This window comes from Tamandua tetradactyla, chromosome 6, assembly GCF_023851605.1.
Source record: "Tamandua tetradactyla isolate mTamTet1 chromosome 6, mTamTet1.pri, whole genome shotgun sequence".
Classification (NCBI taxonomy): domain Eukaryota; kingdom Metazoa; phylum Chordata; class Mammalia; order Pilosa; family Myrmecophagidae; genus Tamandua; species Tamandua tetradactyla.
Genome location: NC_135332.1, coordinates 123,661 through 150,605, shown reverse-complemented (window position 1 = coordinate 150,605; position 26,945 = coordinate 123,661). Strand labels below are relative to the sequence as shown.

The window sequence follows — 26,945 nt, the reverse complement described above, 5'->3', positions numbered from 1 at the left end:
TTCTCCCTTTCAGGAAAATCCAAGAGGAAGAAGGACTTACGGATATGCTGTGTGTCCAAGCTGCTTGTACCCAACCCCACGTGAGTGTGCCTCAGTTTCTCCCTGGGCCCAGGGCCGTGCACGGGAGCACGCAGGAAGCTGCGACTGCCTTGCTTTCCTCAGCCTGGGTGTCCTGACCTGGGCCTGGGGTGGCTTGAGGGGTGTGCGCTCAGGCCCCCTACACCCTCCTCACCTGGTTTACAGCTGGGGAAACCGAGGCCCTCCTGGAGCACCCAGCGGCAAGCCTGTCTGCATACCCCGGACGGCCTGGCCCCGCTCCTCTGGGGACGGCGTGCTCTGGGCTCATGACCGCTCTCTCCCTGCAGACCTCCCCGGAACCTGGACTCCCGGACGTTCATCACCATTGGAGACAGGGTGGGTACAGCTGGGACCCCCAGGCTGGCTTCTGCCATGCTTCATCCGACCTCCAGGCCCTGGGTGGTGGGCGTGGCTGGAGTCCGGGCGGGGGCCTGACTGCACAGGGGCCTCAAGGGGTCTCAGACCCCAACCCACCTCACTGTTGTTCCTGGGCCTTCCAGGGCCCCTGGGCCTGACTGGGGGCTGGCCCGGCAACGGGTACTTCTACCTCGAGGGTACTTGGGGGGACGCCACAGCGGAAGACTCACTCTGGGGGCCATGAGACCCCTGCAGGCATGCTGGGGTTCCCCAGCCCAGGACCCTTTGAGGGGACCTCTCCCCTTTGGGGAGCCCGTTAGACGTATTGTTCCTCCACTGGCTATTTCTGTCGCTTCTTGGGGACTAGGTCCCAGGGCCTGAAGGGGTTTATACCTCCTGCCCTGAGCAGGGTTGGAGGAGAAGGGAAGGGCCTTTGTGAGCCCCACACCAGCTGGCCTATTCCCCAGGCACTCGCATGTAAACTTCATCATGCCTGTTTGATGCCAGTGCCGAGTCCTTTTTCCAGAGGGTGGCATGAAGCTCAGAGAGGCTAGGTGAATTCCCTGAGGTCACACAGCTTGGAAGCAGGTGGCTGGAGACGGCAGCTGAGATCCAGCTGCTGGGTGATGGTGAGGTGTGACTCCTCACCTGGCCACCCCACCCTTTCTTTTCTGCCTCTCAAGAACTTCGAGGTGGAGGCTGACGACCTGGTGACCATCTCGGAGCTGGGCCGTGGGGCCTACGGGGTGGTCGAGAAAGTGCGGCATGCCCAGAGTGGCACCATCATGGCCGTTAAGGTGAGCAGGGTCCTGCCGGGGCTCGGCATCAGGAGTTACTGGAGGGCTGCCTGGAGGAGGCTGCTGTGGAGCCTGGCCTCACAGCCAGTGCGTGGTCAGAGCTTCGCCAGGCGGGCTGGCCTTGGGGCTGCGCACCCTGCCGTGGCTGCCCCCTGACCCTCGCCCTTCCCACGCAGCGGATCCGCGCCACGGTCAACTCGCAGGAGCAGAAGCGGCTGCTCATGGACCTGGACGTCAACATGCGCACGGTCGACTGCTTCTACACCGTCACCTTCTACGGGGCACTCTTCAGAGAGGTGCGGCTGTGGGGGCCGGAGGCTGCTGCCTCCGCCTGCAGCAGCTGCCCTCAGCAGACCCTGCTGCCCCCGCCTGCAGCAGCTGCCCTCAGCAGACCCTGCTGCCCCCGCCTGCAGCAGCTGCCCTCAGCAGACCCTGCTCTCTCCCCCCTGCAGCAGCTGCCCTCAGCAGACCCTGCTGTCCTCACCCTGCAACAGCTGCACTCAGCAGACTCCTCCCGAGCACCCTCCATGCGGGTGCTGGGATCACAGTGGCGAGTGGGACCAAGTCCTCCCCCACCCAGGAGGTCCAGGGGCCAGACTGGCCAGCTGCCTGCCTCCTGGCTGCCCGCCTGCCTCCCCACTGTGTGCTCAGTGTCTTGGCCTCCTTGTCTGTAAAGTGAGACCAGGGGTGGCTGTGGAGAGTCAAGGATGTGGTGCAGGGCCTGGTATGGTGACAGAAGGCACACCCCCAACATGGGGCCATGGCAAGGGGTTCAACAGGGGCAGCTGCGGAGGTGTGGGGGGACAGGTGCAGGGGTCCCTGTGAAGGTTGTCAGTGGGATCTGCAGATGAATCTCTGGTGGGCCAGAGGAGCCAAGGTGGCCCAAAGGGCGTGGCCCAGGGAGCTGCCCTCAGTTGGGTGGGGGCTGGCATTGGGCAGGAAGGAAGACAGGGAGCCGGTGTTTGGGGTACACTGGGTTGTATGTTGGGGTCTCCAGCCCTCGGCCTGCTGTGCCAGCCCCAGCTGGGCTCCCACGCTCACCTAGGGGCGCAGACCTCACAGTGGTCAGAGCTCCACTCATCCAGGACAGTGCAGGGTATCGGGAGATGGACACCTATACTGGCCACATGCGCACCAGTGGGTATTGCCCGAGGGTGGCCCGTGGCTATGGGTGCACAGAGGAGATGCCTCGCCCAGCTCCAGAAGGCTGCCTGGAGGTGGTGGCTCTGAGCTGACCCTGCAGGACACATCGGAGTTTGCTGGGGGAGGCAGTAGGCTTTGCAGGGTAGGCTCGGAGGGAGCTGGTTCAGCTTGGTCCTGAAGGGCCCTGGAGGAGGGACTCCCCCAAGTTGGCGTTTCAGGCACTTCTCCCTGGACACTGATCGGGAAAGCAGAGGCGACAGCAGGGCAGGGGTGGCTGGGGCATGGAGCCGGTGGGATTGAGCAGGTTGGAGGGCAGAGAAGCAGGCAGCATAGACTTGAGGCGCAGGCAGGCCAGTACGACCGGGCAGAAGTTCACTGAAGGCCTGTGGGCTGGACGCAGTCAGGGGAGGCCTGCGCTGACCCCGTGTCCGTGCAGGGCGACGTGTGGATCTGCATGGAGCTCATGGACACCTCTCTGGACAAGTTCTACCGGAAGGTGCTGGAAAAAAACATGACGATCCCCGAGGACATCCTGGGCGAGATCGCGGTATCGGTAAGTGGCCAGTCGTGTGTGCAGCCAGAGATGCAGGGCCTGGCTGGGCAGAGCTGGACCCTCAGTGTGGCTCCTGCCCCAGCCCCCCGCCCTGGAGTAGAGCCTCTGTGCTGGGGAGACCCTGGGCCCGGGGCTTCCAAGCCCCCAGGTGTGGTGGGTCCCAGGTCTCTAGGCCTTCTGTGCCATTCCTGAACTTAGCATTTACAACTTCCTCATTCTAAAGACACCTCAAGGCCGCTCTGGAGGTCCTCAGAGGACCTGAGGCAAAACACGAGCTAGTGAAGAGAAAAACGGATGGTAGAGACGAGCTTAATTGGGAAAAGTTAGCAACCAAAATGATTGCCACAAAACTGGGCTCAAGCATCTTAGCAGCCAAAGCAAAGATGGGTAATAGAGCCAGTCATGTTCCCAGTTCTCAACCTTAACTGTAACCTAGAGCCATCTGCAAATCTCTAAAAATGCCTCTGCCCGGTTTTGAAACAGAATCTTTGGGGTAACTGCCAGGTTGCCCCCTCACACCTTCCTGGGGAGAACAGCCCCACTTCCATAGGCCACTGGCCCTGCCAAGGAGGGAAGAGGAATCAAGGAGGCTGCAGAAAAGCTGGATTTTACTTAAGAGCCTGTGGGGGGTGTGGGGGATGGCCCTTGTGCATCGCAAATCTCGGACTTTGCAGGGGTCTCAGCATTAAACGTCCAGGGAAGGTCCTGGGCCTGAGGCCTGGGAAGATTTGGGTGGGTGAGGAGAAAAGCAGGATACCAGATGTGTTGGCACCAAGACTGTCCCAGCTGTGGCAGGGAGGGGTGTGGGGGTCTTTTATCTCTGCCCTTGGGATGTAAGTGGGGCTGCTGACAGTCCTGTCTTGGCTCTCTCCCCCTCCTCCTATGGCCCCTCCCCCTTCCTTCCTTTTGTCCTTCCCCCTCCCTCCCCCCACCCATGTCCTCTCCCCCTCTCCCCGTGGCCCCACCCCCTTCCCTCTCCCCCTCCCCACATGGCCCCTCCCCCTCCCCTTTGTCTCTCTCCCCCTCCCCATGTGGCTCCTCCCCACTTTGTCCCTCCCCCCCACATGGCCCCTCCCCCTTCTCCCCATACCCTGAATGCCAGATTGTGAGGGCCCTGGAGCACCTGCACAGCAAGCTGTCTGTGATCCACAGAGGTATGGCCCCCCTTGCCCTGTGGGACACCAGGCCAGCCCTGCCAGTGGGGAGGGACCTCCCGGGCTGGATACAACCTCCTTGGTTCCTGCACGGCCAGGGGGCCAGGGTGGAGGCTCTGTCCACTTCCGGGTTGACAGCCTGAGGCTCTGTGAGGGGACATGCTGGGGTGGGAGCCAAGGGGACTCTGGCTGGCCCTGCGCCGGGCTGACCAGCTACTCCTAGGATGACCCTGTGTGATCACGTGGTAGGCTTTTCCCTCCACACCCCAGAGAACTCCCTGGGAGGGGGCTTCATCCTCAGCCCCCCTCCAGTACCCCGCCCTGAGGCAGCTGCTCCTCCCCACAGTAGGCTAGTGTTCAGCCCCCACCGTGGAGCCCCCACCTTTAACTGTGGGGGAGGGGCCACAACCCAGCCAGCCTGGCCTGCCCAGTGTTAATTAGGCCGAGTCCTTTGGAGGCCCAGCCCCCTCCTCCACATGGGCCGGCCAGGAGGGACGTGGGCCCTCACTTTGCAATCTTACACTGACTCACTACCTAGGAAGCACCTGGAGGGACGTGGGCCCTCACTTTGCAATCTTACACTGACTCACTACCTAGGAAGCACCTGGGCTCATGGGGCCTTGTGGGCGAGGGTTTGCTGGAAGCTTCCCTGCCCTGCACCTACCCCTGCTGGGGGATCAGCTGACCGAGGCTGTGGGGCACCCGCTGAGCTGTTAGGCCCCCACCTCCTGTGCCTTCACGGCCACCTTGCGCCCCGTGCTGCTTCTGCAGCCCCAGGCCTGGACACTTGGGCTCAGGCAACTTACTGCGCTAGCTGGGAGGACCCGAGCTGGGGGTATCCCCAGACACATGGACCTCCTGCGATTCATAGGTGCTGCTGGCTGAGGCCCAGGTGTGGCTGTCCAGACGACCCGGCAGTCCCGGGACCTGGGCTCAGGGGTGGGGGCCAGGTAGCGAGGTAGCCACGGCCAGAGGGGTCTGGGCCCAGGCCCTCTGCGCCCACCTATTCTGAGGCCTTGGGGCCGCACTGCCCCTCGGAGCCTACCCCCACCCCAGGCTGCCGGCCGAGGGTCCTCCCATGCATGGGAGGGCTTGCAGAGGTCCGCAGCGCTGATGGAGGCCGTGCTGCCCCCAGACGTGAAGCCGTCCAACGTCCTCATCAACAAGGAGGGCCACGTGAAGATGTGCGACTTCGGCATCAGCGGCTACCTGGTGGACTCGGTGGCCAAGACTATGGACGCAGGCTGCAAGCCCTACATGGCCGTGAGTGCTGCTCCCGCCCTTCAGCCTGGGCTCCCTCCCCCCCCAGGCCCCACCCCTCCATAGGGCTTCCTCACCCAGGCCCGCCCTGCCCCTCGCTCCCTCCTCCCTAGGCCCCGCCCTTCAGCCTGGCTCCCTCCCCCCCCAGGCCCCACCCCTTGATAGGGCTTCCTCACCCAGGCCCGCCCTGCCCCTCGCTCCCTCCTCCCTAGGCCCCGCTCCTCAGCCTGGCTCCCTCCCCCCCCCAGGCCCCACCCCTCCATAGGGCTTCCTCACCCAGGCCCGCCCTGCCCCTCGCTCCCTCCTCCCTAGGCCCCGCCCCTCAGCCTGAGCTCCCTCCCCCCCAGGCCCCACCCCTCGATAGGGCTTCCTCACCCAGGCCTGCCCTGCCCCTCACTCCCTCCTCCCTAGGCCCCTCCCCTCAGCCTGGCTCCATCGCTCCGCCCCCCGCCCTTGTGTGCACCCAGGCGGCCCTGCTCACTTGGAGGGTTAGTTGTGCCCCAGGTGCCACAGTTCTGGCACTAAGCCGTGGGCGCCCCTGCCTAGAGAGGTCAAGCCTCCGTGCATCCACAGCCCCCATACCATGCCTGGACGCAGAGGGGCCCCCACCCAGACTGGCCCCCCTCACTGTCCCTCCCCCAGCCCGAGAGGATCAACCCCGAGCTGAACCAGAAGGGCTACAACGTCAAGTCCGACGTCTGGAGCCTGGGCATCACCATGGTACGTGGCTGCAGGCTCTGCCCAGCAGCGAGGGGCCTGGGACGCCCAGTGTCTGGCGGGGTGGCTGTGCTGGGCCTGGTGGGGACTGTGCCCTGGATGGCCCCTTGGGAAGCGCCAGGGGCTCTGGGGCTGTGTCACGTGCGCGCCTTGCGCTGTGGCTTGCGGAGCACAACGGTGAGGGCCCTCTGGAAACCCTCGTGCAGGGAGCCTGTGTGGGTGAGCCGGGTGGGTGGGCGCCCTCACTCCTGGAGGGCCCCTCCTGGCCGGTGAGGTGCAAGGAGGGCTCCCCTCTGCACCTGGATAGGTTGCAGCTTCCAGCCAGCACCTACCAGGGCACGCACAGCGGGGCCAGGACAGGCGTGGGCAGGCTCCTCATCAGTTTAATAAGGGCATTTTAGTTTGACTTAACTTTTTAGAGAATTGTAAGTTTGCAGAAAATAAAAAATTCCTATATGTACCGCCCCCCTGCCCCCCCCCAAACACACACAGTTTTCCCCCCTTTGCGTTTGGGTCGTGCCATTGTACAACTGATGAAGCAATGTTAGTATAATTACACCATTAACAGTATTCAGCAGGTTACTTTAGAGTTCGCTGTTTGTGTTGTCAGTCCTGTTTTCTCTTAAAAGTCTAATTCTGCTAACATATATAAACCCTAAAATTCCCCCCCCCTTTAAATCACATTCAAATATATAAATCTAAGTGGTTAACGACCTTGGCAATATGGTGCCACCGTCACCCAGGAAACCGCACCTGCCCCCCCTCCACCTGGGAACCAGCATCCTGGCTTCAAACCAGGAGTGGGCAGCTGCTGGGTGTTTCACGTCAGTGGGATTGTACAGTCTCTCCTTGAGTGTCTGGCTTACTTCCCTCACTATGATATTGTCAAGATTCATCCATGCTGTCTGATGTATCAGAATTCGTTCCTTTTTACTGCTGAGTAATGTTCCGTCGTGGGTGTACACCACATTTTGTTTCTCCATTCATTAGATGATGGACACTTGGTTGCTTCCATCTTTTGATGGTTGTGAATCGTGCCACTATGAACATGAGTGTGAAAATACCTATTCAAATCCTTGCTTTCAGTTCTTTTGGGTTTACAGCTAGAGGTGGGATTGCTGGGTCATATGGTAGTTCTACACTGAGCTTTCCGAGGAACTGCAAACTGTCTTCCACAGTGCTGCACCATTCTACATTCCCACCAACCACAAATGAGTTTTCTCTCTCCACAGCCTCTCCAACACTTGTATAAAGGAAATTTATTATGTCACAAGTTTACAGTTCTAAGGCCATAAAAATGTCTAAACTAAGGCATCCAGGGAAAGATACCTTGACCCAAGAAAGGATGGCGTTTGGGGTTTCTTTGTCAACTGGAAAGGCACATGGCAACGTCTGCTAGCTTTCTCTCTCCTTGTTCCTCATTTCAAATGGCTTCCCCGGCAGTGTTTTCTCCAAACTTCTCTGTATGTGTCAGCTGTGAAGCTTTTTTCAAAATGGTTCCTTCCTTTTTTTTTCTTTAGACAATCTTCAGTGTTCCATAATGACCAAGAACTGACCAAAACAAGGTCACCAACTATCAAATCAAAGCTGCCCCTTATCTCTTATTCCTGCCCTGAATTAGTTGCCTCTGGTTAATACTGTGGTACTGTTGATGTCCCCTGTTAACTGTTGGCCGTAGCATGCATTTTAAATTTTCCCCGTGTCCCTCTACTGTTGATGTTTGTCCACTATCAAACCTTTGAAATAGCTCATGCAAGAACTTACTTATAAGTGTTGAGTTAATCAGTGGGATACATGGCACTGTGCATCCCCTTCCAATCGTACTCACTTTTAGTTTGGCAGCGTTACTTTTCTATCTGTTCCCTTGCATTTAGGTTCAACCTCTTTGGATAGCCTTTCCCCCGTCACTAGCTTCTGTGTGCCTCTAGGTCTGCTGTATTCTTTTTTTTTTTTTTAAGTAAAAACTGAAATCTCTGTTCTTGTTATATGAGATAATTTTACTTCCTTTTTTTTTTGGTCACACATATTGTGCTTACTTTTTCACAGCAACAACAACAGGAATATACTTTTCTGCTGTTTCACCTTTCTGAAATTGACTAAGATTTCCATTTTCCTCATTAGGGAAAGGAACATTTAGCCCTGTAAGCTGCATTAGCCTAAACTCCTCAGAATGGCATTTAGAGACTTTCACTGGAATCTTTATTAGAGTTTTCATGAGGGCCCTGCTTTCCTTCCCCCAACCTTGAATGCAACACACCCTGTGCCAGGAATGGCAAATAGGTCTGCTGTATTCTACAGTGTAACCGCTGAGATTACATTCACCAGAGCCATAATAGTGAAATCATACAGAATCTATCCTTTTGTGTCTGGCTTATTTCACTAGTATTATGTCCTCAAGGTTCATCCACATTGTCATGTGCTTCAGGATGTCATTTCATTTTAGTGCTGCATAATAATCATCATATGTATATACCACATTTTGTTAATCTGCTCATCTGTTGTTGGGCATTTGGATTGTTTCCATCTTTTGGTGATTGCGAATAATGCTGCTACGAACATCAGTGTGCAAATGTGTATTTGTGTCACTGCTTTCGGCTCTTGTGGATATATACCAAGCAGTGCTATTGCTGGGTCATAGGGCAACTTGATATTTAGTTTCCTAAGGAACCACCAAACTCTTCCACAGTGGCTGCGTAAGTCTCAATTTCTTTTCTAGTTTTATCTTCGTTAGGTTGATGTTGGCTTCAAAGAATGGGTTAAGGAATGTTCTTTCCTCTTCTCTGAACAGGATTGGTGTTAATTCTGGGAACGCTTTGTAAAATTCCTCTGAAGCCATGTGGTCCTGAGCTTTTTGTAGGGAGGTTTTTGAAGACTGTTTAATCTCTTGTGACTGGTTTGTAGAGATCCTCTAGGGTCAGTGTAGGCAGTTGAGTTCTTCTAGGACTATGTCCATATCACCTGGGCCATTTTATTTGTTGGTGAACAGTCGTTCATAACATTCTCTTACAGTCCTTTTTATGGCAGTGGGGTTGGTAGTAATGGCCCGTTTCTGATTTTTTTTCTTTGTCAGTCTAACGAAAGGTTTGTCAATTTTATTGATCTTTTCAAAGAGACAACTTTTAATTTTGTTGATTCTTTGTATTTTTTTTTTTATCCTCTATTTCATGTATCTCTAATCTTTGCTATTTTGTGCCTTCTGCTCTCTTAGGGTTTAGTTTACTTTTCTTTTTCCACATCCTCTAGTTGTGAGATTCAGTCCGTGATTTGAAATCTTTCTTCGTTTTTCTTTTTTGTTTTTTTTTCAGCATGGGCAGGCTCTGGGAATTGAACATGGGTCTCCGGCATGGCAGGCGAGAACTCTGCCTGCTGAGCCACCACGGCCCGCCCTCTTCGTTTTTTTTTTTTTATTATTATTAATTAAAGAAAAAAAAGAAATTAACGCAACATTTAGAAATCATTCCATGCTACATATGCAATCAGTAATTCTTAACATCATTACATAGATGCATGATAATCATTTCTTAGTACATTTGCATCGTTTAGGAAAAGAACTAGCAAAACAACAGAAAAAGATATAGAATGTTAATATAGAGAAAAAAATAAAAATAATAATAATAGTAAAAAAAAGGAAAAAGAAAAAGACAAACAAACAAACAGACAAACAATAAAAAAAAACCTATAGCTCAGATGCAGCTTCATTCAGTGTTTTAACATGATTACTTTACAATTAGGTATTATTGTGCTGTCCATTTTTGAGTTTTTGTATCTAGTCCTGTTGCACAGTCTGTATCCCTTCAGCTCCAATTACCCATTATCTTACCCTGTTTCTAACTCCTGCTGGACTCTGTTACCAATGACATATTCCAAGTTTATTCTCGAATGTCGGTTCACATCAGTGGGACCATACAGTATTTATCCTTTAGTTTTTGGCTAGACTCACTCAGCATCATGTTCTCTAGGTCCATCTATGTTATTACATGCTTCATAAGTTTATCCTGTCTTAAAGCTGCATAATATTCCATCATATGTATATACCACAGTTTGTTTAGCCATTCTTCTGTTGATGGGCATTTTGGCTGTTTCCATCTCTTTGCAATTGTAAATATCGCTGCTGTAAACATTGGTGTGCAAATGTCCGTTTGTGTCTTTGCCCTTAAGTCCTTTGAGTAGATACCTAGCAATGGTATTGCTGGGTCGTATGGCAATTCTATATTCAGCTTTTTGAGGAACCGCCAAACTGCCTTCCACAGTGGTTGCACCATTTGACATTCCCACCAACAGTGGATAAGTGTGCCTCTTTCTCCACATCCTCTCCAGCACTTGTCATTTTCTGTTTTGTTGATAATGGCCATTCTGGTGGGTGTGAGATGATATCTCATTGTGGTTTTGATTTGCATTTCTCTAATGGCCAGGGACATTGAGCATCTCTTCATGTGCCTTTTGGCCATTTGTATTTCCTCTTCTGATAGGTGTCTGTTCAAGTCTTTTTCCCATTTTGTAATTGGGTTGGCTGTCTTTTTGTTGTTGAGTTGGACAATCTCTTTATAAATTCTGGATACTAGACCTTTATCTGATATGTAATTTCCAAATATTGTCTCCCATTGTGTAGGCTGTCTTTCTACTTTCTTAATGAAGTTCTTTGATGTACAAAAGTGTTTAATTTTGAGGAGCTCCCATTTCTTTCTTTCTTTCTTCAGTGCTCTTGCTTTAGGTTTAAGGTCCATAAAACCGCCTCCAATTGTAAGTTTCATAAGATATCTCCCTACATTTTCCTCTAACTGTTTTATGGTCTTAGACCTAATGTTTAGATCTTTGATCCATTTTGAGTTAACTTTTGTATAGGGAGTGAGATACGGGTCTTCTTTCATTCTTTTGCATATGGAAATCCAGTTCTCTAGGCACCATTTATTGAAGAGACTGTTCTGTCCCAAATGAGTTGGCTTGACTGCCTTATCAAAGATCAAATGTCCATAGATGAGAGGGTCTATATCTGAGCACTCTATTCGATTCCATTGGTCGATATATCTATCTTTATGCCAATACCATGCTGTTTTGACCACTGTGGCTTCATAATATGCCTTAAAGTCAGGCAGCATGAGACCTCCAGCTTCGTTTTTTTACCTCAAGATACTTTTAGCAATTCGGGGCACCCTGCCCTTCCAGATAAATTTGCTTATTGGTTTTTCTATTTCTGAAAAATAAGTTGTTGGGATTTTGATTGGTATTGCATTGAATCTGTGAATCAATTTAGGTAGGATTGACATCTTAACTATATTTAGTCTTCCAATCCATGAACACGGTATGCCCTTCCATCTATTTAGGTCTTCTGTGATTTCTTTTAACAGTTTTTTGTAGTTTTCTTTGTATAGGTTTTTTGTCTCTTTAGTTAAATTTATTCCTAGGTATTTTATTCTTTTAGTTGCAATTGTAAATGGGATTCGTTTCTTGATTTCCCCCTCAGCTTATTCATTACTAGTGTATAGAAATGCTACAGATTTTTGAATGTTGATCTTGTAACCTGCTACTTTGCTGTACTCATTTATTAGCTCTAGTAGTTTTGTTGTGGATTTTTCCGGGTTTTCGATGTATAGTATCATATCATCTGCAAACAGTGATAGTTTTACTTCTTCCTTTCCAATTTTGATGCCTTGTATTTCTTTTTCTTGTCTAATTGCTCTGGCTAGAACCTCCAACACAATGTTGAATAATACTGGTGATAATGGACATCCTTGTCTTGTTCCTGATCTTAGGGGGAAAGTTTTCAATTTTTCCCCATTGAGAATGATATTAGCTGTGGGTTTTTCATATATTCCCTCTATCATTTTAAGGAAGTTCCCTTGTATTCCTATCTTTTTTCTTTTTTCTTTTTTTTTTATTTATTTATTTTTTTTATTAACGGAAAGAAAAACAAAAAGAAATTAACACAACATTTAGAAATCATACCATTCTACATATGCACTCAGTAATTCTTAACATCATCACATAGATGCATGATCATTGTTTCTTAGTACATTTGCATCGGTTTAGAGGAACTAGCAAGACAACAGAAAAAAATATAAAATGTTAATATAAAGAAAAGAAATAAAAGTAGTAGTAATAGTAAAAAACAACAACAAACAAACCAACAAGCAAACAAAAACAAAAAAAACCCTATAGCTCAGATGCAGCTTCATTCAGTATTTTAACATGATTACTTTACAATTAGGTATTATTGTGCTGTCCATTTTTGAGTTTCTGTATCTAGTCCTGTTGGACAGTCTGTATCCCTTCAGCTTCAATTACCCATTGTCTTACCCTGTTTCTAACTCCTGCTGAACTCTGTTACCAATGACATATTTCAAGTTTATTCTCGAATGTCCGTTCACATCAATGGGACCATGCAGTATTTGTCCTTTAGTTTTTGGCTGGATTCACTCAGCATAATATTCTCTAGGTCCATCCATGTTATTACATGGTTCATAAGTTTATCTTGTCTTAAAGCTGCATAATATTCCATCGTATGTATATACCACAGTTTGTTTAGCCACTCTTCTGTTGATGGAGATTTTGGCTGTTTCCATCTCTTTGCAATTGTAAATAACGCTGCTATAAACATTGGTGTGCAAATGTCCGTTTGTGTCTTTGCCCTTAAGTCCTTTGAGTAGATACCTAGCAATGGTATTGCTGGGTCATATGGCAATTCTATATTCAGCTTTTTGAGGAACCGCCAAACTGCCTTCCACAGTGGTTGCACCCTTTGACATTCCCACCAACAGTGGATAAGTGTGCCTCTTTCTCCGCATCCTCTCCAGCACTTGTCATTTTCTGTTTTGTTGATAATGGCCATTCTGGTGGGTGTGAGATGATATCTCATTGTGGTTTTGATTTGCATTTCTCTAATGGCCAGGGACATTGAGCATCTCTTCATGTGCCTCTTGGCCATCCATATTTCTTCTTCTGGTAGGTGTCTGTTTAAGTCTTTTTCCCATTTTGTAATTGGGTTGGCTGTCTTTTTGTTGTTGAGTTGAATAATCTCTTTATAAATTCTGGATACTAGACCTTTATCTGATATGTCGTTTCCAAATATTGTCTCCCATTGTGTAGGCTGTCTTTCTACTTTCTTGATGAAGTTCTCTTATGCACAAAAGTGTTTAATTTTGAGGAGCTCCCATTTATTTATTTCCTTCTTCAGTGTTCTTGCTTTAGGTTTAAGGTCCATAAAACCACCTCCAGTTGTAAGATCCATAAGATATCTCCCAACATTTTCCTCTAACTGTTTTATGGTCTTAGACCTAATGTTTAGATCTTTGATCCATTTTGAGTTAATTTTTGTATAGGGTGTGAGAGATGGGTCTTCTTTCATTCTTTTGCATATGGATATCCAGTTCTCTAGGCACCATTTATTGAAGAGACTGTTCTGTCCCAGGTGAGTTGGCTTGACTGCCTTATCAAAGATCAGATGTCCATAGATGAGAGGGTCTATATCTGAGCACTCTATTCGATTCCATTGGTCGATATATCTATCTTTATGCCAATACCATGCTGTTTTGACCACTGTGGCTTCATAATATGCCTTAAAGTCAGGCAGTGCAAGACCTCCAGCTTCGTTTTTTTTCCTCAAGATGCTTTTAGCAATTCGGGGTACCCTGCCCTTCCAGATAAATTTGCTTATTGGTTTTTCTATTTCTGAAAAATAAGTTGTTGGGATTTTGATTGGTATTGCATTGAATCTGTAAATCAATTTAGGTAGGATTGACATCTTAACTATATTTAGTCTTCCAATCCATGAACACGGTATGCCCTTCCATCTATTTAGGTCTTCTGTGATTTCTTTTAACAGTTTTTTGTAGTTTTCTTTATATAGGTTTTTTGTCTCTTTGGTTAAATTTATTCCTAGGTATTTTATTCTTTTAGTTGCGATTGTAAATGGGATTCGTTTCTTGATTTCCGCCTCAGCTTGTTCATTACTAGTGTATAGAAAAGCTACAGAATTTTGAATGTTGATCTTGTAGCCTGCTACTTTGCTGTACTCATTTATTAGCTCTAGTAATTTTGTTGTGGATTTTTCTGGGTTTTCTACATATAGTATCATATCGTCTGCAAACAGTGATAGTTTTACTTCTTCCTTTCCAATTTTGATGCCTTGTATTTCTTTTTCTTGCCTAATTGCTCTGGCTAGAACTTCCAACACAATGTTGAATAATAGTGGTGATAGTGGACATCCTTGTCTTGTTCCTGATCTTAGGGGGAAAGTTTTCAATTTTTCCCCATTGAGGAGGATATTAGCTGTGGGTTTTTCATATATTCCCTCTATCATTTTAAGGAAGTTCCCTTGTATTCCTATCTTTTGAAGTGTTTTCAGCAGGAAAGGATGTTGAATCTTGTCAAATGCCTTCTCTGCATCAATTGAGATGATCATGTGATTTTTCTGCTTTGATTTGTTGATATGGTGTATTACATTAATTGATTTTCTTATGTTGAACCATCCTTGCATACCTGGGATGAATCCTACTTGGTCATGATGTATAATTCATTTAATGTGTTGTTGGATTCGATTTGCTAGAATTTTGTTGAGGATTTTTGCATCTATATTCATTAGAGAGATTGGTCTGTAGTTTTCTCTTTTTGTAATATCTTTGCCTGGTTTTGGTATGAGGGTGATGTTGGCTTCATAGAATGAATTAGGTAGCTTTCCCTCCGCTTCGATTTTTTTGAAGAGTTTGAGCAGGGTTGGTACTAATTCTTTCTGGAATGTTTGGTAGAATTCACATGTGAAGCCATCTGGTCCTGGACTTTTCTTTTTAGGAAGCTTTTGAATGACTGATTCAATTTCTTTACTTGTGATTGGTTTGTTGAGGTCATCTATTTCTTCTTGAGCCAAAGTTGGTTGTTTATGTCTTTCCAGGAACCCGTCCATTTCATCTAAATTGTTGTATTTATTAGCGTAAAGTTGTTCATAGTATCCTGTTATTATCTCCTTTATTTCTGTGAGGTCAGTGGTTATGTCTCCTCTTCCGTTTCTGATCTTATTTATTTGCATCCTCTCTCTTCTTCTTTTTTTCAATCTTGCTAAGGGCCCATCAATCTTATTGATTTTCTCATAGAACCAACTTCTGGTCTTATTGATTTTCTCTATTGTTTTCATGTTTTCAATTTCATTTATTTCTGCTCTAATCTTTGTTATTTCTTTTCTTTTGCTTGCTTTGGGATTAGTTTGCTGTTCTTTCTCCAGTTCTTCCAAGTGGACAGTTAATTCCTGCATTTTTGCCTTTTCTTCTTTTCTGATATAGGCGTTTAGGGCAATAAATTTCCCTCTTAGCACTGCCTTTGCTGCGTCCCATAAGTTTTGATATGTTGTGTTTTCATTTTCATTCGCCTCGAGGTATTTACTAATTTCTCTTGCAATTTCTTCTTTGACCCACTCGTTGTTTAAGAGTGTGTTGTTGAGCCTCCACGTATTTGTGAATTTTCTGGCACTCCGCCTATTATTGATTTCCAACTTCATTCCTTTATGATCCGAGAAAGTGTTGTGTATGATTTCAATCTTTTTAAATTTGTTAAGACTTGCTTTGTGACCCAGCATATGGTCTATCTTTGAGAATGATCCATGAGCACTTGAGAAAAAGGTGTATCCTGCTGTTGTGGGATGTAATGTCCTATAAATGTCTGTTAAGTCTAGCTCATTTATAGTAATATTCAGATTCTCTATTTCTTTATTGATCCTCTGTCTAGCTGTTCTGTCCATTGATGAGAGTGGTGAATTGAAGTCTCCAACTATTATGGTATATGTGTCTATTTCCCTTTTCAGTGTTTGCAGTGTATTCCTCACGTATTTAGGGGCATTCCGGTTCGGTGCATAAATATTTATGATTGTTATGTCATCTTGTTTAATTGTTCCTTTTATTAGTAGATAGTATCCTTCTTTGTCTCTTTTAACTGTTTTACATTTGAAGTCTAATTTGTTGGATATTAGTATAGCTACTCCTGCTCTTTTCTGGTTGTTATTTGCATGAAATATCTTTTCCCAACCTTTCACTTTCAACCTATGTTTATCTTTGGGTCTAAGATGTGTTTCCTGTAGACAGCGTATAGAAGGATCCTGTTTTTTAATCCATTCTGCCAGTGTATGTCTTTTGATTGGGGAATTCAGTCCATTAACATTTAGTGTTATTACTGTTTGGATAATATTTTCCTCTACCATTTTGCCTTTTGTATTATGTATATCATATCTGATTTTCCTTCTTTCTACACTCTTCTCCACACCTCTCTCTTCTGTCTTTTCGTATCTGACTCTAGTGTTCCCTTTAGTATTTCTTGCAGAGCTGGTCTCTTGGTCACAAATTCTCTCAGTGACTTTTTGTCTGAGAATGTTTTAATTTCTCCCTCATTTTTGAAGGACAGTTTTGCTGGATATAGGAGTCTTGGTTGGCAGTTTTTCTCTTTTAGTAATTTAAATATACCATCCCACTGTCTTCTAGCTTCCATGGTTTCTGCTGAGAAATCTACACATAGTCTTATTGGATTTCCCTTGTATGGGATGGATTGTTTTTCTCTTGCTGCTTTCAAGATCCTCTCTTTCTCTTTGACCTCTGACATTCTAACTAGTAAGTTTCTTGGAGAACGCCTATTTGGGTCTATTCTCTTTGGGGTGCGCTGCACTTCTTGGATCTGTAATTTTAGGTCTTTCAAAAGAGTTGGGAAATTTTCAGTGATAATTTCTTCTATTAGTTTTTCTCCTCCTTTTCCCTTCTCTTCTCCTTCTGGGACACCCACAACACGTATATTTGTGCGCTTTCATATTGTCCTTCAGTTCCCTGATACCCTGTTAAATTTTTTCCATTCTTTTCCCTATAGTTTCTGTTTCTTTTTGGAATTCATATGTTCCATCTTCCAATTCACTAATTCTATCTTCTGTCTCTTTAAATCTATCATTGTATGTATCCATTGTTTTTTCCATCTTTTCTACTTTGTCCTTCACTCCCATAAGTTCTGTGATTTGTTTTTTCAGTTTTTCTATTTCTTCTTTTTGTTCAGCCCATGTCTTCTTCATGTCCTCCCTCAATTTATCGATTTGGTTTTTGAAGAGGTTTTCCATTTCTGTTCGTATATTCAGCATTAGTTGTCTCAGCTCCTGTATCTCATTTGAATTGGTTTGTTCCTTTGACTGGTCCATATCTTCAATTTTCTGAGCATGATCCGTTATCTTCTGCTGGCGTCTGGGCATTTAATCAGATTTCCCTGGGTGTTGGACCCAACAGATTGAAAGATTTTTCTGTGAAATCTCTGGGTTCTGTTTTTCTTATCCTGCCCAGTAGGTGGCGCTTGTGGCGCTCGTCTGTCTGCGGGTCCCACCAGTAAAAGGTGCTGTGGGTCCCTTAACTTTGGAAAACTCTCGCTGTGGGGGAGGGTCGCAATCTGATTCTCCCAGCCGGTCCGGGGATCTGCTCGCGGGGAGGGTCGCCGGCCTCCGCGGCTCGGGGGGGCGCCTGTCCAAATTTCCCAGCTGGCCCGGGGATCCGCGCGCGGGGAGGGTTGCCAGCCGCCATGGCTTGCGGGGGCGCTTGTCCAAATTTCCCAACTGGCCCGGGGTGCCAAGCGTGGCTGGGGGCGCCAGCTGCCACTGCTTGGGGAGTGCACCGTTCCCAGCCGGACCGGGAAGCCACGTGTTTGCAAGGGACCCCGGTTGCCGTTCTCCGCGGCCTGGGGATCTCCGATCCAATTCTCCCAGCTGATCCGGGGGGGATCGCATGGGGGGGGCGCCAGCCGCCGCGGCTTGAGGGGACCGCCTGTCCAATTCTCCCAGCCAACCTGGGAAGGAGGGAGGGAGGGACTCCTGCCGCCCCTGCCCGGGGAAGCCCGCGCCCCTCGGCGATCTCACCGGAGCGGGTTCTCCCAGCCAGTCAGCCGTTCCAGAATGGGGTATGCTGTCTTCTTTGTGTCTGTCGTGGCTCCGGGAGCTGTTCTGTATCGTTTCTGCTTCCCTAGTAGCTGTTCTGGAGGAGGAACTAAGACGCGCGCGTCTTACTAATCCGCCATCTTCTCTGGAAGTCCCTCTTCGTTTTTAAGGTGAGCATTTAGGGCTATACATTTCCTTCTCAACACTGCCTCTGGCATCCTATAATTTTCCTACATTGTGGTTTCGTTTTCACTCACCTGAAGAAATTTCCTAATTTCTCTTGTGTTTCTTTCTTTGACCCATTTGTTCTTTAAAAGCGTGTTGTTTAATTTCCACACGTTTCTGGTTTTCCCAGTTCTCCCTGTCCTTGGTTTCTAGCTTCCTTCCTTTGTGGTTGGAGAAAGCACTTTATATGATTTCTGTCTTTTAAGTTAACTGAGACTCTTTTGTGACCTCACAAATGGCCTATCCTGAAGAGTGACCCTGGGTACCTGACAGGAATTGAATTCTGTTGCTGTTGGGTGAAGTGCTCTCTCTGTGCCTGTTAGGTCCAGCTGGGTTTCAGCATCATTCTGTTACTGCATTGATCTTCCATCTAGAGGCTCCATCCATTATTGGAAGTGGTGTATTCAAGTTTCCTTCTATTGATGTAGAACCATCAACTTCTCTTTCCAAAGATTTGCTTCATGTATTTCAGGGCTCTGCTTTTAGGTGCATGTAAATGTATAACTGTTATGTCTTCATGTTGAATTGACCCCATTATCAATATATAATATCGTTTTTTTCCACCGTAACAAGTTTTGACTTGAGGTCTGTTTTATCTGGTAGTAGAGCTACCCAAGCTCTATTTTGGCTTCTGTTTGCATGATATCTTTTTTCCCATCCTATCACTTTCAGTTTACTTACTTCTTTGAATTTAAGGCGAGTGCCTCATAAACAGCATTTAATAGGGTCATGCTTTTTTATCCACTCTGTCGATCTTTTTCTCTAGACCAGAGTGTTTAATCTCTTCTCATTTAAAACAAGTACTGATATTACAGGATTTTTCCCTGCAGTTTGCTGTTTGGTGTTTGTATGTCTTCTACTACTTTTGCCCCTCAATTCTTCTGAAAACGTCTATTTTTGTATTTATTTGATTTTTGTTATTGTACCATTTTGAGTCCCTTCTCATTTCCTTTGTATATATTTTTCATATATTTCCTTACTTGATACAATAGGGCTTAAATTTAACATCCTGCACCTATGACAATAAAGTTTGATTTTGTAACAATTTAACTTCAATAGCATACTCATACACTGTTCCTATACCCCTCCATTCCCCTACCTTTTTGTTGTACTTGTTACAGATTGTACATTTATACATTGTAGTCCAAACCAATAGATTTGTCATCAGTTTTTATCTGTTTGCATTTTGGAAATTGTAAGAAGTAAAGCATGGAGTGACATACCATAAAATACAATAGTATTAGCACTTACAGTTATTCATATGGTTGTATGTACTGAAGATCTTTATTTCTTTATGCCATTTATTTTTAACTTTTTTGTTATGAAATACAACATATATACTAAAAAGCAATAAATTTCCAAGTACATTTTAACAAGTAGTTATAGATGAGATTTTAAAGATTGGTATGGGTTACAGTCCCACGATTTTTTGTTTATTCTTCTAGCTGCTCCAAGACACTGGAGACCAACAGAAATATCAATATAATGATTAGCCGTCATACTTACCTGTTAAATCCTATCTTTTCTGTTATATGCCTCCTTCTCTGTAAATAACATATATACTAAAAGCGATCGATTTCAAATTACATTGCAACAATTAGCTGTAGAACAGATTTCAGAGGTTGGTATGGTTACAATTCTACAATTTTAGGCTTTTACTCCTAGCTGCTCTAAGATATTGGAGACTAAAAGAAATATCAGCATAATGATTCAGCACTCATACTCTTTTGTTAAACCTGACCTTCTCTATAACTCCACCATCACCTTTGATCTTTCCATCTCTCTCTTTAGGGGTGTTTGGGCTATGGCAGTTCTAACTTTTTCATGTTGGAAGGGCTGTCACTAATATGGGGTAGGGGGATGGAACTATCTGATGTTCTGGAGAGCCTGGATCCTCTGCATGTCAGGACTTATCTAGCCCAGGGACCCATCTGGAGGTTGTAGTTTCTGGAAAGTTACTCTAGTGCCTGGAACCTTTGTGGAATCTTATATAATGTCCTAGGTGTTCTTTAGGGTTGGCTTTGTGCCACTTTTGAGCCACTGTCTAGGGTTCTTTCCTTTCAGTCTGAAGGACTCCCTTTAGTGCTGCTTGGAGGGCAGATCTGGTGGGGGAGGAACGCCCTGAGCTTTTTTCTGGGAAAGTCCTAGTTTCTCCCTCAGTTTTGAAAGGTCATCCTCCTAGATGATCTCCATAACGTTGATGGTTTGTAGTTTTCTTTTGCTGCTCTAAGCGTTTATACCACTGCCTTCTTGCCTCCATGGTTTCTTACGCGGATTCCTCTCATTGGGACCTCCTTGTACATAATGCGTTGCTTTTCTCCTGCAGCTTTCAGAACTCTCCTCGTTGCTGGCATGTGACAGTCTGACTGCTCTGTCTGGATGTGGCTGTCCTGAGTTTATCCTGTTTGGGGTCATTGTGAGTCTTGCATATGCAAATTCACGTCTTTCATTAAATTTGGGAAGTTTCCTGCCATTATTTGAGTACTCCTTCTGGTCCTCTCTCTGCCTCTCCTCCTCCTGCGATATGCACGTCATGTGTGTGTTGGTGTACCTGATGGGGTCCCAGGTCTCTTAGGCTCTCTTTGCCTTTTAAAATTCTTTTTTCTTTCTGCTCCTCAGCCTGGATTGTTTTCATTGTCTTGTCTTTGAGCTCATTGTTTCTTCTGTTAGCTCCATTTTGCTGTGGAAATTTTTAGTTAATTTTTCATTTTCCAGCATTTCTGTTGCTTTTCTTTCTAAAATTACTGTCCCTTTATTGAGATTCTCATATTGATCATGCATTGTTTTCCTGATATCTTAGTGTTTTCCTTTATCTTCTTGAGCATATTAAAGATCTTTTTCTAGTATGTCCACGACATGGTTTTCTTTATTGATGGTTTCTGTATTTTTATATGTTCTTGAACTGGCCATCCTCTTACTTTATTTGTCTTGTTGTCTTTTGTTGTACATTATACATTAAATATTTAAAGTTTTCACTGTGGGATTTAGTCTCTTTAAGTCTGTATACAGCTTGTGACATAACAGAGGTTTCCTTGATTGCCAGGAGCTAATAAAAACTAACACCCGAAGTGCACAGTCTTTGCGGATGGGCTCTGTGGGTTGGTGCTCTGAGTCTAGCCCACCTGTCAGGACGGGCCGCCCCGGGGAGGTGAAGTGCACGTGTTGCTGGGTCTTTCTGAGCCTGTGTCTTTTCCTGGCTTGTGCTGGCTCGTGGCTGTGGGAGTTCCCTTCTAGTCCCTGCAACAGACTCACCTCTCCTGGGAGTGCTGTCATTTGTCTTAAAGCTGGTAATCCTTTGTCCCAGGCCACCTGGACTTGATTCTTAATTTCTGTCTAAAGCTGCTTCTGCCCTCAGGCAGGTTCTGGGAGGGTGAGCCCAAGTGCCTCTCCTGGCTCTTGGTCTTTCAGGCTGCCACCACGGGCCACATGCTGGTACCCACGTATGGTCACCGGTGTGCACCCATGGATCGCTCCGCCCCTCCACCACAGGGCAGGGGCCCCAGCTGGCACAGGCTACTCCAGCTGGCACGGCGAGGGCTTGGGTGCGCCTGCGAGGTGTGTGTCCTTGATTCTGCAGGTGTCCCGCAGCCCTTCGGGAGCCTGGAGGAAGATGCTCTGTGGGGGAGGGGCCCCCGGGAGCCTCATCTGGGTCACCCAGCCTGGTTTGCTTTCCTTGTATTGGTGTCCGCACGTGCAGAGCTAGTCCCTGCCCCTGGGCCGCCTGAGGAGGGGTCAGGGAAGGTCTGGGATGAGTGTGTCCTCAGCCAGTTCTTGCAGGTTGTGCATTAAGAATAGGCCCCTGGAGAAACTGCAGCCTGAACCCCTTCACTTCGCCAGCCTGGGGGGCTGTGGGCTCTCCCAGCCCCGTGTCAGCTTGGGAACCAGCTGGGTGCTCGTGTGTGGAGCTACCCCTTGCCTCCGCGTCAGCACCTTCCATACGGGGGAGGCCCTGCTTGGGAGGCTGGGTGCAAAGTGGTTGAAGGGGAGGAAAGCGGGAAGGGGCAGTGACGTTGCGGTGGGTGGGAGGCTGGACGCTGGGGTGGGCCTCTGGGGGCTGCAGGGGTCTGAGGCCGGGGTGGTCCTGCAGAGGGCCGCTGGCTCAGAGGGATCGGGGTGAGGTCCGAGAAGTGTCAGGAGTAAAGGGCCCCTGTTGTGGATTTTGCTGTTATTTATTTTTGTTATATGCCTGCAGCTTTTTAACTGTGTGTCTGTAGATGGTGACTGGGCAAGAATCAAGATGAAAATCGTCCTGGCAGAGTGTTGGACTTGGGCAGTGCCTTTGTTTTTCTGTGATACCGTTGATACCCGTTTCCTTTGTCCATTTGAGTTCTTTCTTCTTGATGTGAAGAAGCAGGTTCAGGACGGGAAGGCTGAGCCCTGCAGACGAGGTGTCGGGTGGCTGAGTTAAGCTTATCTCGAGACCCCAGACCCCGTTGCGTGCTGAGAGCCACGCATGCCTGCTCCCCTCCTCTCTCTCCTTGCCATCCCTCTCTGCCCCCTCACACCCTCCCTTCCCTCTCCCCACCCGCCCTCCCCCTTCCCCTTTCTGTCCCTGGCCTGCGTGCTGACCCCGGCAGCTGCCCTGCAGCCCCCCCACAGCCCATGACTCACAGCTGCGACTTGGTGCATGTTTCTGCGACTGGTGCTGCGCTCAGCTGGCCTGTCATGGGGCAGCCGGGCTGCAGTCCTGAGGCCTTGGCAGTGCGGGGTGACGGGGTGGGTGGAATCCCTCCCTGGGCTGACAGTGGGAACCCCCCTCACCTCCCGTGCTGGCCCGAGCAGGCCGCATTGCCACTGCCTCCTCCGCGCAGTCAGAGCTGTGGGCCAGCTGGGCTGAGGCAGCCGCGGGCAGCAGCTGTGGGGGGGCGCTCGGGGCACCGGAGCCCGCTGGAAGCGCGATTGTGGTCGGCCCTGCTGTGGGACATGTCCTCTCCATTTCATTCACTTCCTGGGGTACAGGCCTGTGGCCTGCAGTCACTCACGACCCTTTAGGGGGGCTCCTGAGAAGGGCCAGGCGTCGGTGGCCCGTTGTGGGTCACCTGGGGCGTTGCCAGGCACGGCCCTCATGCTCACGCTTGGGACCTGCCCAGGACAGGGCCCAGGGCCACTTGATGCCCCGAGGACTCCTTGCCCCCTGCTCTGAACTCTTCAAGAGCAGCTGGAGGGGCCCTGTGCCCAGGCCGAAGCCCTTTCCCTCGCCTGCCCGCGCTGCGGGGTCTGCGCCCGCCCCCTCTGCGTGATTTTTTGCACATGTGCGTGCACACACACGCACACACAGTTGTGGCTCCGCTGTGTGATGCACATCCTTCACGGGTAGCGTGTTTGTCGTGGGGGGCTTATCGCGGCTGTGTGCGGTCCCTCCTGTAGGCCTTCTCTGCCGGGGCAGGGCGGGTCGGGCGGGCTGCCTGGAGGAGGTGGTGTGGAGAGGATGGGGAGGGGGCATAGGCGGGGTCGAGCAAATGAGGCTTCGGGGTCCCTCCACCGCATCAGAGTGGGGGCTTCCTGCAGAGCCCTCCCCATGCTGCGGTCAAAGCTCGCGGGTTGCAGGGGTGGGTCACCAGCTCCCCCGCCTCCCAGCATCCACTGTGTTGTGTCAAAGGGGAGCCAGTGCAGCCCCCCGCGGCCGCCCACCCCCCAGGCCCAGAGCGTGGGCGCAGTGCTTGCTGACCTTGGGCCGCTGTCCCCACTGCAGATCGAGATGGCCATCCTGCGTTTCCCCTACGAGTCCTGGGGGACCCCGTTCCAGCAGCTGAAGCAGGTGGTGGAGGAGCCATCCCCCCAGCTCCCCACCGACCGCTTCTCGCCTGAGTTTGTGGACTTCACCGCACAGTGGTGAGCCTGCCCCCCCAGCCCCCCAGCCCATCCCCTCCCCACCCTGACCAGCTTCCCACTCCTTCTGGGGGCCCCTCCCTGTCTTTCTAACAGATAAACCCAGTGCAGCATAGAGGCCCAGTGTGTAATGCAGGCAGTGCCAGAGCAGAAAGGAAATCTGCTAGCGTGGCAGCCCTGGCGGGAAACCTCAGCACAGAAGGCTGAGGGGAGAGGAGTAACATAACAAGTTTGCTTTTTTGATGTTTAGAACTTTGTACCAAATTACAGAAGGCTTATGAGATCCTTATAAAAATTAGTCATGTTTGAGTTTATAAGGGAAATAACAACAAATTCCCCTCGGGAAAAATTATAAAGGTCGTCTTTTCTGACTACAGTGAAATAAGCATGAAAACAATAGCTAGTCGAGAAAAAGGGTAGAGAAAGTGCTACACAGAAATTAAAAGTAAGTTCTGAATTATTCTCAGGCTAAGAAAGAGACTTTTCAAAAACTGCAACTATTGAGAAGTGGAAGCCCATGAGAACACCACAGGCCAACACCTGTGGGTTGTGGGCAAAGAGGTGCTCAGAGGAAAATTCATAGCTTTTATTTCTTTGATTGGAAAATCAGAAGGGACTGAAAACAATGAGCCAGTCACCTGGGCTGGTTGGCCATGCTGACCCCTCTCTTAGGACCTGCGATAAGGAATTTCCTCTCCAGGGCTTGACTGTCCTGAGAATGCATCTGATTGTAGAGTAGGCATTTTGGTCTCAGAACAGTCTTGGGAAGTTCCCAGATCATTACAGAGATGAGGATGGGCCCCGAGAGGTAGGAAAGGTGTCCGTCTCTGTGGTTTGTACCATGGAGTCCACTCTGCCCCGGGAGCCATGCGGGACAGCACCACCCTCCCACCCCAAGCCCTGGAAGCACGGGCGATCTTCCCTCCCAGCTGAGGCGAGGTCCCAGCCAGCCCACCTGCCTTGCTCCCCCCAGCCTGCGGAAGAATCCCGCGGAGCGCATGAGCTACCTGGAGCTGATGGTGAGTGGAGCCGGGGTGTCCTGCCCTGCCCGTGCTTGGGGCGTGTCCTGGGAGAGGGCGGCATCAGGGCACGGAGTGGCAGTGCCTCCAGCTCCCTCCTTCACTTTGGCACTCGTCCACTGCAGGCCCTGTGGAGGGCCACAGCAGGGACAGGCAGTGTGGGGGGGACCAAGAGGGAGGGCATCTGGGAAGGCTTTCCAGAAGAGGCGCCATCTGAACTGAGACTGGAGGGTGGAGGTGGAAGCCAGGAATGCAGAGGGCTAAAAGGATGCAGAGGAGTTGGCCAGGTAGGGGCTAGGCAGGCTTCGCAGGAGGGGCACCTGTGCTGAGTCCCTTTCTCCTGAAACCCTCCAGGGGCACCCATTCTTTACCTTGCACAAAACCAAGAAGACGGACATTGCTGCCTTCGTGAAGGAGGTCCTGGGAGAGGACTCATAGGGCGCGGGACTGTGGAACCCCTTGAGCCTGGCACCACAGGCCCCTCTGCTGGGCAGTGCTGGCCCACAGCCTAAGGCTCTTGCCCCCAGCCCGGGGTCCCCAGGAGGGACTCAGGGCTGCATCCCGGCCCCGCCGTCAGCGCTCACCCATGTGCCCAGGATGCCGATTCGGGCCTCTGCCTGCCTCTCCATGCAGCAACTCCCGGGCCAAGGCGGCCTATGGGCAGTGGGGACCCTGCAGCCTGAGCTGGGAGCTTCTTAGCTCTCGGCCAAATGGACTTTGCCTGCTGTGGCCGGGAGCGGCCACCTGTGCTGCCAGCCTCGGTGGGGGCACAACAGGGGAGCTGAGCAGGCCCCTGGGCTGCCCTAGCACTGGCAGAAATCTGCCCGACCCCTCGCCACCATGGTGTGGCATAGGCTCGCCTTTTATTTTTTTTTAACTTTATTTTTTAATTTATCCTCTGTTGATCTTTTTTCTTTTGCTTTTTGGGTTCAGCTGTTTTTCCTGTGTGGTTTTGAGCCGGCCATTTCTCTCGCATTCCTGGGCAGCTGAGTCCTGCCCATCCACCTGGGCCGGGCCAGGGCTCTGCTCGGGGGGCCGGTGCCTTGCGCCCCGTCTGGACAGCTTGGCGGGCACTGGGGATTTGCTTTGGTGTTGTTTAGAGAAAAAGAAAAAATATATATATTTTTTGAAGGAGGACTGCCACACTGGGTTGCTTTCTCCACCTGGTCGGGGAAGTTCCCCGGCTGCTGATGTCACGTTTACACCATGGGCAGAGGCTGTGTGCACTGTGATGGCCTGAGGCTCACCACTCGAGGAAGGTCCTGGGGCCGGGCTGGGCAGCGGCTGCGGGCACAGGCACGTTTCACCTGGGGGACCCCAGACCCTGGAGGCCGTTGCGGCCCGCCCAGGTGTCGGGCACAGACCCTGCACTGGACATGGGGGGCGGCCAGCAGCCCAGGCTCCAGGCCCACGAGGGGCACCCTGGCCAGCCGGGGTCCAGGTGCTGCCCAGGCTTGGTGCCGCCGTCTCACTGGACTCTCACTGCAGCCCTTGGGGCCTTTTGGTGACCCCCTCCCCATTCCGAGGAACAAACAGGCCCAGAGAGGTACAGCAAGTGCCCACAGCCACACAGTGCTGGGGTTTAGGGGATTTGAATCTAGGTTGTCTGGAGGACAGGCATGCATGCAGGAAACTTGGTATGAGGAAATGACATTTGAACAGAAATTTAAAAGCTAGAGGACAGCATGTGCAAAGGGCCTGAGGTACCAAGGTTGGTCTGAAAGGAGGGCTGTGGGCGAGGTAAGGCCAGACAACGTGGTGGGCAGGGCCACAGGACTGCTACAGGACCAAGAGTCTTCATCCAGAGGCCCAGATGGGAACCCAGCTCCCAACTTTGGGAAGCCTGAGTTCTGTCCCTCATCTTGACTGCAGAGACACCTCATGCTAGAAGGGCCTGGAGACGATGCCCAGGTCCTTCCACAGAGGGAGAAACTGTAG

The 26,945-nt window shown here is 49.3% G+C and overlaps 1 protein-coding gene across 3 annotated transcripts in view; it reads left to right on the top strand.

Annotated features, from left to right (window-relative positions):
- The window catches only part of MAP2K3 (mitogen-activated protein kinase kinase 3), a 40,955-nt gene extending 14,813 nt beyond the window's left edge, over positions 1-26,142 (top strand). For all 3 annotated transcript variants that reach the window (XM_077163326.1, XM_077163325.1, XM_077163324.1), the window contains exons 2-12: positions 14-80; positions 366-414; positions 1,119-1,232; positions 1,409-1,528; positions 2,812-2,928; positions 4,031-4,082; positions 5,218-5,345; positions 5,985-6,062; positions 23,852-23,991; positions 24,962-25,007; positions 25,362-26,142. In XM_077163326.1, coding sequence (XP_077019441.1) covers positions 14-80; positions 366-414; positions 1,119-1,232; positions 1,409-1,528; positions 2,812-2,928; positions 4,031-4,082; positions 5,218-5,345; positions 5,985-6,062; positions 23,852-23,991; positions 24,962-25,007; positions 25,362-25,445 — 995 coding nt within the window. In that variant the 3' untranslated portion in view covers positions 25,446-26,142. The remainder of the gene's footprint in view (positions 1-13; positions 81-365; positions 415-1,118; positions 1,233-1,408; positions 1,529-2,811; positions 2,929-4,030; positions 4,083-5,217; positions 5,346-5,984; positions 6,063-23,851; positions 23,992-24,961; positions 25,008-25,361) is intronic.
- Positions 26,143-26,945: the final 803 nt, after the last annotated feature.